This window comes from Neodiprion virginianus, chromosome 4 (assembly GCF_021901495.1).
Source record: "Neodiprion virginianus isolate iyNeoVirg1 chromosome 4, iyNeoVirg1.1, whole genome shotgun sequence".
NCBI lineage: Eukaryota > Metazoa > Arthropoda > Insecta > Hymenoptera > Diprionidae > Neodiprion > Neodiprion virginianus.
In genome coordinates, this window is record NC_060880.1 from 35,750,298 (window position 1) to 35,763,608 (window position 13,311).

Consider the following 13,311-nt stretch of genomic DNA (forward strand, 5'->3'; position numbering starts at 1 on the left):
TTCACCGTTCGACCTAACGCTTGAATGTCAACATTTAATTTTGTTCGCAGCGACAAGAGCCAGAGCGTCAACGAATCTAAGGATCTGTCGTCAACAATGTCTGAACCTCAGCCGAGTACTTCCACTAACCGAGAATAAAATTTTCCTTATCCGTATTGATTCCTAAATCTTATAGGGATAATCAAACGCCAAACAAGTATTCGAGCATTTTTAAGTTACACTAATATTTTTCAAAACAACTTGCCAGCAGACTAATAATATTTCGTTACTGATTAGATCTTCGTTTGAGTCAGAGAACAATATTATTCAATAAGCGAAGAGAAACGAAATAGATGCACAGTGATGAAAGTGGGTAGAACACTAGGTAATGAGAAAACTGTAGCCTTTTTATATCAAAAATACGTAAAATTTACAACGAAAATTTGCGTTACATGATCGCTGCCTATCTACGTAATGTCGACATTAATGTTGTAATAGAAATATTATACGCAATGAAGTAAACGTAGCATTGATCTACCAATCAAATGTAGACTTTCACACATATTTAGATGGTCAATTTATAGCACTATTTTAATCAGGTATCGTAGTTCAAGGGACTGTCTGAATGTGGTTGGATAAATCTACGTTTAACAGATTTTTTCAGTATAATATACTTGCCAAGTTTGCCTGATTTTTAGTATCCCTTGATAAATTATCAAGTTTTGAGTTTCTAGTTTTAGTTTATTCTTTCCTTTTTATATTTCCTGTCAAATGTATACAAGTCAATATTTATTTAAATTATTTATGCTTGTGATCTTGATAATTAAAGTAATGTTAACGTTTTCAATGAAAGTTTATTAAACAAAAAATTATGAGCCCTTAACGATTCGTATATAATTGTATTGCATACATGAAGAAAAATGTTATAATTAATTCTACGATTGATAAATTAATTCGTTTTGGCTCCAATGTTTATAGGAATATAAATTAAAAATTTGGCAGCTATTGCAAAAACAGGAGTTTTCCTTGTGATTCGAAAGGTTTCATTGTGATAGCAGCATAAATACCAGCATTATAATAATTGCAGTATAATTGATTTAGTTTCCAACTTACGTCAAGATATACTGCAATTTTTTTTATAACATAGATGTTTTTAGCTAATTTTTTCTATTTGTTCGCCCTAAGTAAATAATGATTCGAATCTCTCAGAGTCTCTTGGTAAATATACTATCTAATTGATGCCTATGGTAAGATTTATCAAAGAATCGACTCCCTAACAATTACCAAGGGACTACTATGTTTCAAATAAATCATCGAACAAAAATCTGTAGCTTGATCCAATTGTAACATTAGACTGTTGGTATAACGACAGCAGTTGTCGGAGACCATAGATGTCAATTCAAACAGTCAATACTGCAGAGCCTAAGCAAATCTGTATTATCAGCGCGTAGTTATTACGCTGAATATTTTTACAACAATCATTCGAGCCAGTAATTGCAAATGAAGACAGTCGGTCAAGCTATTATTAGCATACTTGCAACCGCTCTCCGACTGGTTCATAGTCTTCTGCATGTTATGTACGTGTTTTCTATCGATATACATATTTTAAAATAAAGTGCAGAGTTAAAATGAATTAGTCTTTCGTATTCTCACCCAGCGATCTTGGACCAGTTTATAATTGAATTTGGTAAACAATAAGACATACTTTTGTAGCATTCATGTTATACAGATCTGCAACTATTTTCAAGCATGTCAACTGCAGATTTCGTTATGCATTTATTGAATGTATTACATTGGCAGTAAACATTTTCAGTATCAAATTCTACTGTACTAAATACAGTCTGTGTTGGAGTAAATTGTGTAGTTAATCATGGATCCAATCAAACTAAGATTTTATGTGGAGAAGTATGCTAAGGAGAACCGAGAAACCAAATTGGTTGAAACTTTTTATGCCACACCCAAGAATAGGTCAATTACTGGAAAATTTTATGCAAAACATGAAGCAAATACATCGATGAATGCTCCGCAAGAATATATCGATCTTATAGCCAAGTCCGTGAGCTACGTGCCAAAGGACACTTATAAATATCGTCCACCCGCTGTTAACATGGAGTAAGCAAATCTACCACTCAATTTTAAGTAAAATAGACGTATTACACTTTACTATCATGAATTGTACAACTTGAATATAAAATAAGAAGCACCTCTTCTTTGATGCGTCATCAGTTTCTAAAATGTTACATAGTTTATAATTGTGCTGTTTTATTTTAGCTACGGTTGGTTCACAGAGCCATTGATACCAAGATCTAAAGATCCACGGCTATATTTTCCTGCCAAGCAGTGTGACTTTATAAAGAATGAGTTACTGATAAGACATCAGAATAAAGGTGTTCCGGAGGAGAAATTCAAGGGTGTTCCATTTAAATCTTGATACCAATATAAGGGTATTTTTATTATTCTTGCGTCCAAACACGCTTTCTGAAATACATTCTATTGATTTATTGCAACGGCTTATCGCGGTTTAATTACGGGTTATTATTATGAAATAAAAACGCGGTAAAAAGTATCAACAGTATATTATCTGACAAGAGTAAAGATCACATGTATGCATAATGTATGTACGTATTATATGTATATGCATGCAGAGAGGTAGTAGATGCATGTTCCACAAGATGAAATTCAGGTGAATGCCAATTTCGAAGATATCAGCTATTTTAAACTGGATTGCATTGACCTTGACTACTTATGTGGGATACATTTTTTCATTAGCATTATAAACATTGAAATGTTTTAGCAATGAAATCGTTTGTTGCTAGATTGAGAAGAAAATGTTCTGAATAACCTGTAATAGTGTAATTTCGTGACAAAGCTCTGCTGCCAATACAGAATGTATTACGTTGTGATGTACATACAGTTACTAAGCAACAAACAATTCTTGCCAATCTCTTCACCCAAGATGGCCTAGAACATAAAAATTGTGCACGTCTTTATCCGACGTGTCATTATTCTAAAGTAACTTTTTATCGACACCTCGCGACAGTATTGTTACAAATTTCATAGCTCTGGAAATTTTAATTAGAATGGAGGTGAAAGTCGATTTTTTAGATACAGACAGGTACGCTTTTTTTATTTAGATTTGGCCAAATTGACAGTTCTAGTTTTCTAGCCGTTAGACTGATATCATGGCGGGAAGAGGCTTCTCTGTCAAAATAGAGCTGGACTTACATGCGGTGAGTACGATAAGCTGCACTATCCATCGTTCTCCAAATTCATACTTATTTTATTTACAATATTTTCAGATAACATGTCCCGGCGTATGGCTTTGTCCTAACGGGAAAATAGCTCTTCAATTAAGTATGTTCAATAATTGCATAGAGTCTCACCAAATAACGCCAATATTTCCGTTACTTTTTCACGACAAATTCACGTTCAACAAAGTTTTTACGGGAGTAACAACGCTCGCAGATTTACAGCGCTCCTTGGAAGAAGAATTTTTTTACGCAGAACTAATACAGTGGTCTAAGCCTGATAGTCGGGGTGTTATTTTAGCTACATTTGAAACAAATCTGGTCGATCTTTTATATCCAGCTCCGTGCTCCAAGGGCTTATTGGCCGGAGTTGACGTCGACTTGTTAATGGAACCCACTAAGTACTTTCCAGTAAGTTCTCTGCCTCCATCCTTGTAGTATTAAAGTGTAATTCATCGACTTTTTTCAAACATTAGGGAATTCTGGCTCCAAAAATTGAAATCTCAACACGCACTGTGATCGAAGAAGTCGTAGGAATTTGCAATTCAACTGCTACTGGGGCCCATGTCGTCAATCCAAAGATGATAAACTCAAAGGTATTATAATATTGTTAAGGTTCCTTTACCTTCACATGTTACTTTAAAACAGAAATCTAAACTCGAATACATTTTTGCAGAATGCACCCTGTTTTTGCCGGAAACCTCCAACCAAGGGTATCATCAGGCAACGCAAGGTTTGCCACAGTCAAGGAAGGCACAGATCTCAAATATGTCGGAAGTAAGTATACTTCATCTCGATTTCTGAGTATAATAATTAGTTGCCAAAATTCACCTCAGATAAATACTATTTCATTATAATTACCAATGTTTTTCAAACCTTAGACTTGAATTTTCCTGAAGCGTAATGATCAGAATAGATTTCACTTATCATTGATACGTTATAGAAGTACTAGAAGAAAGAATTCGGCTACGCGTTTGCTGTCTCCTTCTTACAGACCGTGCACAAGATGGTAATTAATATACGAAAGGATAGGGGGATAATATCTTTACAAGACTTTAAACGATTTCTCTGTAAATTTGAAAAAAAACTTGAGAAACATTCATTTTGTAGTTGCAGTCAAAAGACAAGCAGTCTTGAGATTGAACGTGTATATTCGCCAAGTGCCTTGAACAGACGCTCGGAATCCCAATCAGACAGATGCTACCATGGGATTAAAAAAGTACCAAAGTGTTCCTGCTCGCCGTCATCCCCACTAAAAAATAGTGAAATCAATGCGATTCGCGACGATTCTCACGTCTTTGAAAGCTGCGCAGTTTGTTCAAAGTACAAGTGTTACTTTGCTTGCAACTGCAAAGGAAAGGACGCAGGATACGCTTGCAAGTGTAGAGGGAATTCACCAAAGGTTCATGGCGCTAAAAACACCTTAGATTATGTCGGCCATTCCTCGTTGCAAAAAACGTACGGTTCCTGTTTGTGCAGACCCAGCAGTGCACCAAGTCCACGAGAAGACCCATCGACATTGCTGTGAGTTGGATAAAATAATGATGAGATTGTAACTCGACCAGTTTACTGCTGATATTCACTGAAATCCTTCGAAACTCAACTTCAACAATAATCTATGAGTAGCGTTATTGACCGAATACTCTGTTTTCAGACTGAAAGCAAAAATCAAACAACTACAGAAGGCTAAAGCAAAATTGTCCTATATTTGCAACAGCAGGGAGGATGAGTAAGTTTACATAAATATGGTCTAAATATCTGTTAGTTATAATTCGAAGAGAATAATATAGTGCTAGTCTTGCTACTATTTGTAATCAAATGAATGAGGCATGACAAAAATAACAAAGGAGAGATAAAAAATACGTTTAAAAAATGATTGTGATTTATTTTTTTTCCACTTTTCAGCACGTCCGAATTGGATCAATGCTGTGACCATAATCATGACAGAAGTAGTGGAAGACAAGGTTTCTACAAAAATCTAGAGAAATTTTATAAAAGAATGTATAAGCAAGCTAGAATGCGGGCAGAAGAAGTTGACCAGGTGTGAAGTAGAATGATAGCTACACATTGAAGGATCGGGAAAAATCCGAAAAACATGTCTCTTGTTAATTGTTGTTAAATCGTCTATTAATCAAGTAAGAAAAACATTGAGTTTGCAAACTATATATATATACACACACACACACACGAAGTCATCGTGGTAATGATAAAAGTGTGCAATTATTAGGGTAGAATTTAACATTTACAAATAAAAATTATATACATCTGAATAATTTTTAATGTCAGTAATTATTCTACAATACATTAAATAAAGTATTGAAATGTATTTAAATATCAGTAATTGCTATAAATAATTATTATCGGACGTTTTGAAGGTTCCAATTCTGGCTTCCGTTGCTTTCTACTACATTGCTGTGAATCAACTGATTAAAACATAATTCACTAATCTGAAACAGATTTATCGCTTTGTTGTTCCTACCGCAAACACGATATTTGGTTGTTACCCTCCAGTGTATACTGGTTTATGACGGCGATATACTGGAAGATCCCTGATTTTTGTGCCCCGTAACTTAACTGAATGTTTCAGAAGAGCTGGAGTTCTTAGATGGATTCCTCTCCCTTCTGGTGTCCAGCCTCTCACATTTGCCGTCTTTTCTGGTCCAGGAGTAATAGCGACCCAACCTACAGTGATGGAAAGTATAAACAAGAAATTTACTGTATTTGTTATTCTTAGATACTGAAATACATTAGGAGAATCAATTTCAATTGCCGTAAGCCAATAATAACTTTTTCAAAACTAGTGAATATCGTAACTTGCAATATGAATATATTTTTCTTAATCAGATCACTAAAGGATTCCCAGAAAAATATTTACCTGCACTTGAAAGTATAACATCAGCCGCAGACGTGTCCCATCCAACTCCGGTAATTTCAAAATCTTTTCCTTCCAAGTGAGGCCACTGTTTCAGACGCTCAGGATCATTCGAAGGTACAACAAAAGCTTTTGTGGACAATAATTGATCGTAAATGTGATCTGCATCTTCAAGACGACACATAGTCACCGGTAGCTTCTCACTCGCGAATACCGTGATCCTGAGAAAATGAGAATTTTTATTTAATAAATATCAGCCTTGTCTAGTAATCAGAATTCGATTCAATGGTGGTGGTTGCGATGAAAAATTGAAAAGATAATGTAACTACCTGATGAATGAATCACCATCGAAATAATCCAGTCTTCCTAATCCACCCAAAAACATTGTGTATTTTGGTTTAATTATATATGTCCTGGGAATAATCATTTTCTTTGGCAAAGTAGCCATCAGTTCATCGGTGGTTAGCAAATGCAATATTTGATCAGGTTGTATCGTGCCTGGTGTGTCAAAACACCAGTGTGAATGTTTGTAATCTCGTTTGTCTATGTTTACACCCAATCTTTTCTTCTCAACACCCATATTCGAGGCGTCTTCATCGTCTGTGTCATTGTTAGAAAAAGTTCTGCCCATATGTCCTGGAAAAAAATTTGTCTGTCAATCTTGCCTAGCGGTAAAATGAGGAAAAAGGAGGTTTTGTTATTGACATTTAACAGCAAAATGTATTATCAGGCTGCTATTCGCTCCCGCCATACACGCACCAATTAACTGTGCATACTTCACATCTCCCGTTTCACGAAGTCGTGTACTTCTAAGATTCTCCTCCAAAAGGTGGATTTCATTCTCACGCTTTAATCTTTGTGCTCTCAAACTAAGGCGATACGCAGATGGTCTTAAAATTGGAAATTTCAATAGATTCAAAGTTGTTCCAGGCCACGGAGATATGGTCGCTCTTTGGATAAGATCAACGGCCTTTGACTTGCAGTAGTCGGACTGCAGCAACATGTTGAATAACGTCGACTTTCCAGAATTTGTGCATCCAATCAAATAAACATGACCTGTAAAGTACAGCGATAAATACCAGTCAGTACAGACATATTCTGAAAAATTATCAATGAACTATAAACGTAAAACAATTTACTGGCGTAAAAATACTCGTCATATCATCGTTACCTTTGTATTCCCAAATCTTGTGCAATTGATTGATAAGTTCTTCAACGCCATAGCCAGTTTTTGCAGATATTACGGAAACGTGTTTAATGTTTGCCTCGTGTACCCCAGTTTCGACAATAGCTTTTGACAAGGATTCGATAAGATTTGGGATAAACTTCTTTGTGTCTCGGGGCAGAAGATCAACCTTATTGCCGACAACAAAGACTGGTCTCTTGGTACCAATGATAGACAATATATCGGGCCAAATGCTACACGGGAAGTCCATCAGGTCAACCATCAAGATGACAGCAGCACGCTTGTTCTTAATAGATGATAACAGTCTTGGATACTCCTCAGGAGTAACATTAACGGCGAGGGAAGTATTGTAGTGCGTCATGAAATGACATCGTTGGCAAGTGAGAGATTTCAAATCCTGTGTTTTCGTCGCTAAAAATATTTCCGATGGCAGATAACCCGGGATGGCCGAATCCTTGCAATGCAGCAACGCACCGCAGCCACCGCATGGTACTGAACTAACTTTGGAGTTTGGATTTGGAGTCCCGTAGTTTAATTGCCAGTTTTCGTCTTCCTGGCTGTCGTCAAACTCCTCATAATCCGTCATCCATTCGGGTGGAATTCTAGCCAAGTTGTCAGCGAGCTGAAACGTAGACTTAGTCTCAGTTTCCTCGTCCAAAGTTTCGGAGTCCTCGACTGAGTCTGACGATTGTGCCTTTCTCGCTTCCATGTATTTTTCATACAGTTCTTTGTACTCCACGTTCAAACCGTTGTGTTGTACTTGTGGATCTTTTTCCACATCCGTTTCAACCGGATTGTATTTGTTTGTACCGGAGTAAGGCATGTGAACCGGAATGGATGTCGTAGCTTTGTTTTGTTCGTCGACAAAATTTTCTAAGGGTTTTTCAACCTCTCTCGGTCGAAGCTGGTCCACCACAACGCTGTATACCGGGGCCTCTGCTATACTCTTAAGATGCTGAGTCTTCGCTCGCATCGCCCTACTTTTATTGAGTGCCACCAGTTTTTTGTGACCAACTGCTATTTTCTCATAGTCTAGATACTCGCAGAGCAGCAGCTTCTGTCTCACCTCGTCTGGCACCCCCGATTCGGTGTCGACTTCCTCTGCGTTCACATTGTCAGTTTGCGTGCTCGGCGACGAGATACTCGCAGTTTGAACGCTCCGCCACGAGCGGCTGTACCCGGTCTGTCCTAACCTCAAACAACTTTCGCTGCCAATTTTGCCGCGTTTACAATCGTGCAAATACCTCATCGTGAAGCGTAAAAATCTCCGCGACGAAAGCATGACGATTTCTAAGTGAAATGAGGCAGTGTCACGAATCCGTTTGCGATAAATACACGTCGAGCAATTGTCGAAATTTTTTGACAGACCCACAAGTTGCGTGGTTTGAGCTTTGGTTTGAGCATCTCACGATATGTCCTGAAGTCGTTCGACAATCGCACGCAATATCGGCCTCAGTCGACATGTTCGATAGTTCTTCTGTCCTTTGTTTTTTCATATTGTGTAATAATAGTGAAACAAAACTGCAGTTAATTATAACAATCGATGAATAATATCGCCCGTGAAAAGGTTTGAAAAATTATTTAATACTCCTCTCATAATTTCCGGCTCCGTTTAACTGTTGTCAATAAAAGCCTACAAACAATGATCCCTTCCGCAGGATGTGGTCGCCGGCGTAAGTGCGCAACAATCGAATGAAAAATAGGGAATTGGTAGTCGTAAGGGTTGCTTGAATGGGGTGATTTATTTTGAAAATATCGGCTACGGTATCGATGTGCCAAGTCCCACGTTTCGCGCATTGATTCACCAACTGGTAAGCGGTGAGCACACGTGGGCGTGCTGGGGTCGTTATAGATGGGCTGAGAAGTGCGATGTGATCTACGAGCAGCGAGATGGCCGGGCCGGAGAAGGTACGTAAGAAAACGTCTGATTTTCGTAGTAAATAAGCATGATAGCCGCAGGACATTCGTACCACGCAACGGCGTATCAGGTCCCGGTCATTTCGACCCTCGCTCAAATCTCGCCAGGGTTCATTTTTAAGTGAAAAACTACTAGATTGTGTCTGGACGTGTGCCGCGTCGGCCATCTTGGCCCTCCCATCACGCATAACGTTTCTAGAAGCCGTGCGTGCATGTGTTGAGGATTACCTGCCGGTATTATGCCTATTACGTAGCTATATCACGTATTTTTATTACGCTCTCGTAACCTTGACACCGGCAGGGTATAAACCCTTCCTTCACATTTGCGGAGAGACATGCATGCGTACATCAATTTTCGTATTTATCTTTGGCTAAAGTATCAGAGTGAAAGTAAATAAATAACCGGCATGTGATAACGTATGTGCGTTCACCTACTGTACACACGGCGAACATTCGGTATATATATGATGTCGGATTATACGAACGCGAACGTTTGTGTGCATAGATAGGTATAAAGAGATATTTCTTTACCGTGAGAATATATGACATGTTTTCCGTTCAACCGATAACGTTCTCTCTTAAAATACCTATCTACAGGGTTCTGTTCGATTTAGAATACCGTGTACAGTGATTACCATCTTGACGAATTCGATTCGACGATAAAGTAGGTATAATAATAACGTTGCGTGCGATGGAATGTTATTCAATCTATAAACCGTACGATGTTTTGTAAATACGCAATACCTACACACGCACTGAATTTTATACTCATTGTATACCGTCTGATAATATGACTGTTCTATAAATAGTTCGAGATCCCCGTTTGTAAAAAGCGTACTTTCTATGTTGTTGATAACGTGCGTTGAAAGAGACGACGACGAAAAATACGAGGAAATGAGGAACGTGCTGTTTTGATAGTGGTCGCGTGACGTTAGTTAGTCGTTTGTTGTTTGTTAGTCACTTTCTGCGGTATAGTTAATAGCGTGCCGTATATATGAGAAATCACGTCAATAAACGCGGGATGAAAAACGAGACGTCGTTATTTACATTCGTTGCTTTAGCGCCCAAAGATGATCGACCTTCCAGGTTAGAAGTTTTTGTATCGATGATCGCAATTTCCGATCCGACGAAACGATGATTTGTAGCTAATCGGCATTCATCGCATGGGTGTTAGTGCACCAGGGTATGAAGTATTTAGAAAACAACACCCGAAGTAAATTAGTATACGAACGGATGATGAAAACTAGTTTGGCTCTAGCATCGCAGAACACGTAAACGTCTACGTTCTCTAAAAAGAAAATACAATCCTATGATCCCAAGGTTCTGATTCGCTTCGTCGAAACACGAAATAAAGAAGACCGAAGCTGATAAATTTGATCTAAGAAATGAAGACAATGTGAAATTTATCTTTCACTCATTGTCAGTGTGATTACAATGAACAAATTTGTTTTAACGATGTAGAACCGCAAGTTTAAACAGGTATTGATCATATGTCTGTAAACAACTAGTCGTTGTAAATTATTAACCCGAATTTACTTTCCGCCCACCGGGTATGGAGTAGATGTAGCAGATTGTTTGGCGAATATCATTGTACAAATAACAAAGTGGGTTTTACGGAATTATATTCAGGCTAACATTATATCTTTGAGCGTTCGGCGTCCCCGAGTTTCGTCTAATTGTCGGATTGGTTTGAGAGCAGCTGATAATAGCAGCGTAGGTTTATTTATCATCGACGAATTCAAAACGCGGCGAATAGAGAATACGAATACCGTCGGTGGTTACGCAATTCGGGACTAATTGTGAGAGTAGACGTAGAGAGGAGAAGAAGAAAACCGGCGGGGACGAATGAATACAACAATTATCCTCTCCTCGAAGATTTGGAGAGAGAGAGAAAGAGAAATATATATATATATATATATATATATATATGTATCAGAGAGGAGACGTATGGAACAGGCCGAAAACCTGTTCATACATGTACATACATGCATACATACATCTAAAAAGCGGCGTGGGTCAAATAAGAGTAAAGAGTGGGTCTCGCCTGGCAACCGAGCGCATTGTGAGCCGTTCAAACTGACGCGACGTCAAGGCTCGTTCGTTGTAGGCATGGAACGTGGTCTGTTTTGGAGTATTTCGAATTACGTTGATTCTCGGCAAGTACCAGTTCGAGTTTTCTTGACAAACAGGAGAGAACAACCACCAGTCCCTTTTCCACGGGATGAACCTATTGTTATATATATATATATATATATATATCCAAATATCCAATAGATCCAAAACAACGTTTTCCGTATCGATTAAGAAGAGGCGGCAGTATTCGGCGATGTTTGAAACGAGCGGAAGTCCGATACACAACCGATAGTCTGTAACGACGAATGATTGAAGGGTATTGAATTGCAGTGTTCCATTCCGAGTCGGAGGTGGATTTGGATTCTCGGTAGAGTTTGAATAAATTTCGGTGAACGAGCGAGTTTGATTATTATTATGAGAAACAAGCAGCAATTGAACAGAACCGCTCATCTTTGTGATATACGCAATCAAACGAATTTGAGGATTGCGGCGACGGAGGAAAGAGGCAAGCTTTATTTGCATCGAGTAAACGGGTAAATTCCATGTGCTAAAATCATCGGCACACGTTTGTAACACATTTACGTTCGTAAATGTGAGAAAGAAATGCACACAGATATTAATATGTGTGAAAATAATCGTATGGTTGAAAATTTTTCCTATCCCCAATTCCCGATGATACGTTCGTAATATTATAATTTACACGTGCTTTATACTTTTATGTTCCGACTGACCTATTCGTTATATGCATTATTATATTTACGCGAAAACGGGCGGTAATATTTACCTAAGCAGCTACGTACATGACGTATGGACGTAAAACGTTACGAATTCGTTGGCACCGTTTGATGTTTATAATTCAATTTGATAATTCGCTAAAAGTTGGCGGTAACGTTCGTAATTCGGTAATAAGAACAAACAGTAATAACGCTGTATTATACGTATCATGCCGTGTTTCAGGATCAGAGAACAATCGTTTTTACATACATACTTATATCATTTGTATAACGAACACTGAGAAAAGTTTCATTTGGTATAGTAACTAGAAAAATTGAGTAAAACAGGTATAGTTAAAAAAAAAAAAAAAAAAAAAACTGTCTGAATATTTTTGGGATTACGAAAAACGAGGTACGCCTAACCATTTTGCGCTATCGTCGATCCTTTTTTGGTAATTGCGACGCAAAATCAGTTTCTGAGGTTTACACTACTTTTTTAGTTAAACGAGGTTTTAACGTCAATTTATCGTTGCACAAGCGTTAAATTTTCGCAAAAGTTGCAAGAAAATCTAGCAACAGTGATCGTAATGAGAAAGAATAGTAACGGAAACTAGACTTTCCTGTAACAGCTGGAAAACTAATTTTCATTTTCTACCTAGAACTATATTTGTTGATTCTGGTAAAAAATGAAAATAATTAAGGACCGAGCGGCAACCGGAACTAAAAATTTCTCTCAGTGAAGAAAAGAAAGGAATAGAGTAAAAAACAGATCGCGTTCAAAAACTTTTTCAGCGCTTACGCTTGCAGGGACTGCGAATAAGCTGAGGGGCCGAGGCGATAATCGCGAACCCACAATAAGCAGTGACGAGTGATGACTTGCGGTAACAAGTTCACATATGTTCTCTGACCGAGTGCGGAGCAGCGCTATTTGGGCTATAAGTACTTGTACGCAAAGGATGCACCGATAAGTGCAGCGATAGACTGCAGTCAGTGGCCTGCCAACGATCATGCAAGCAAAGGTCGCCACGGCGAATTAGAGCCGATTTACAATCGTCTGCTGCGCACACGTGACCGGTTGAAAACCATCCAGTGTCCGCTTTAAGATGATGCTAGAATTCGTATTTACCGACCGAGTAAAATGTCGCCTGTTCTACCGTAACCGGAGCTCGCGTATCGTTGAACTTAGAAACTCGCAACTGGCGCACTTCTGTACCAAATTCCGAACTCAAACATCTGCGAATAACGTTGTTTGTTTTGTGAAACAACAATGACGGAAAATTTGTCAGTGTAAAGAAATTATTTTACCACCAAGTTGCAGGAGTA

At 38.2% G+C, this 13,311-nt stretch overlaps 5 protein-coding genes across 11 annotated transcripts in view; 4 read left to right on the forward strand and 1 right to left on the reverse strand.

Annotated features, from left to right (window-relative positions):
* The window catches only part of LOC124302451 (uncharacterized), a 29,027-nt gene extending 27,415 nt beyond the window's left edge, over nt 1-1,612 (forward strand). For all 4 annotated transcript variants that reach the window (XM_046758648.1, XM_046758651.1, XM_046758650.1 and 1 more), the window contains one exon: nt 51-1,612. In XM_046758648.1, the coding sequence (XP_046614604.1) occupies nt 51-138 (88 nt within the window). In that variant the 3' untranslated portion in view covers nt 139-1,612. The remainder of the gene's footprint in view (nt 1-50) is intronic.
* Nucleotides 1,613-1,766: 154 nt separating this feature from the next.
* LOC124302480 (uncharacterized) lies at nt 1,767-2,545 on the forward strand. Its single transcript, XM_046758714.1, has 2 exons — nt 1,767-2,091; nt 2,251-2,545. Exons 1-2 carry the CDS (start codon nt 1,850-1,852, stop codon nt 2,408-2,410), a joined length of 402 nt encoding a protein of 133 aa, XP_046614670.1. The 5' UTR covers nt 1,767-1,849; the 3' UTR covers nt 2,411-2,545.
* A 106-nt stretch (nt 2,546-2,651) lies between these two features.
* Nucleotides 2,652-5,553, forward strand: LOC124302464 (spermatogenesis-associated protein 6). 4 transcript variants are annotated; one of them, XM_046758683.1, is made up of 8 exons: nt 2,652-3,209; nt 3,279-3,638; nt 3,704-3,823; nt 3,904-4,004; nt 4,171-4,236; nt 4,338-4,751; nt 4,882-4,956; nt 5,133-5,553. In XM_046758683.1, the coding sequence occupies exons 1-8, from the start codon at nt 3,162-3,164 to the stop codon at nt 5,272-5,274; spliced, it is 1,326 nt and encodes a 441-aa protein (XP_046614639.1). In that variant the 5' UTR covers nt 2,652-3,161; the 3' UTR covers nt 5,275-5,553. The 4 variants fall into 4 exon arrangements, with proteins under 4 accessions (XP_046614639.1, XP_046614641.1, XP_046614642.1 ...); XM_046758685.1 differs by having other exon boundaries at nt 4,222-4,236; XM_046758686.1 differs by lacking the exon at nt 4,171-4,236.
* A 171-nt stretch (nt 5,554-5,724) lies between these two features.
* Nucleotides 5,725-8,858, reverse strand: LOC124302457 (nitric oxide-associated protein 1). The gene is made up of 5 exons (XM_046758667.1): nt 7,271-8,858; nt 6,859-7,155; nt 6,429-6,735; nt 6,103-6,320; nt 5,725-5,909 (listed from the first exon to the last, which is right to left on the reverse strand). The coding sequence occupies exons 1-5, from the start codon at nt 8,565-8,567 to the stop codon at nt 5,728-5,730; spliced, it is 2,301 nt and encodes a 766-aa protein (XP_046614623.1). The 5' UTR covers nt 8,568-8,858; the 3' UTR covers nt 5,725-5,727.
* Nucleotides 8,859-9,031: 173 nt separating this feature from the next.
* LOC124302458 (MAP kinase-interacting serine/threonine-protein kinase 1-like) overlaps nt 9,032-13,311 on the forward strand; it is a 91,727-nt gene continuing 87,447 nt past the window's right edge. The window contains exon 1 of the mRNA XM_046758668.1: nt 9,032-9,193. Coding sequence (XP_046614624.1) covers nt 9,176-9,193 — 18 coding nt within the window. The 5' untranslated portion in view covers nt 9,032-9,175. The remainder of the gene's footprint in view (nt 9,194-13,311) is intronic.

Coding starts and splice junctions, on each gene's coding strand:
- LOC124302480 (XM_046758714.1), top strand. CDS start 1,850: ATGGATCCAATCAAACTAAGATTTTATGTGGAGAAGTATGCTAAGGAG. Junction 2,092..2,250: donor CCACCCGCTGTTAACATGGA/GTAAGCAAATCT, acceptor GTTTTATTTTAG/CTACGGTTGGTTCACAGAGC.
- LOC124302464 (XM_046758683.1), top strand. CDS start 3,162: ATGGCGGGAAGAGGCTTCTCTGTCAAAATAGAGCTGGACTTACATGCG. Junction 3,639..3,703: donor AACCCACTAAGTACTTTCCA/GTAAGTTCTCTG, acceptor TTCAAACATTAG/GGAATTCTGGCTCCAAAAAT. Junction 4,237..4,337: donor TACAGACCGTGCACAAGATG/GTAATTAATATA, acceptor TTCATTTTGTAG/TTGCAGTCAAAAGACAAGCA.
- LOC124302457 (XM_046758667.1), bottom strand. CDS start 8,567: ATGCTTTCGTCGCGGAGATTTTTACGCTTCACGATGAGGTATTTGCAC. Junction 6,321..6,428: donor GATGGTGATTCATTCATCAG/GTAGTTACATTA, acceptor TCATTTTCTCAG/GATCACGGTATTCGCGAGTG. Junction 5,910..6,102: donor TGTTATACTTTCAAGTGCAG/GTAAATATTTTT, acceptor CCATCACTGTAG/GTTGGGTCGCTATTACTCCT.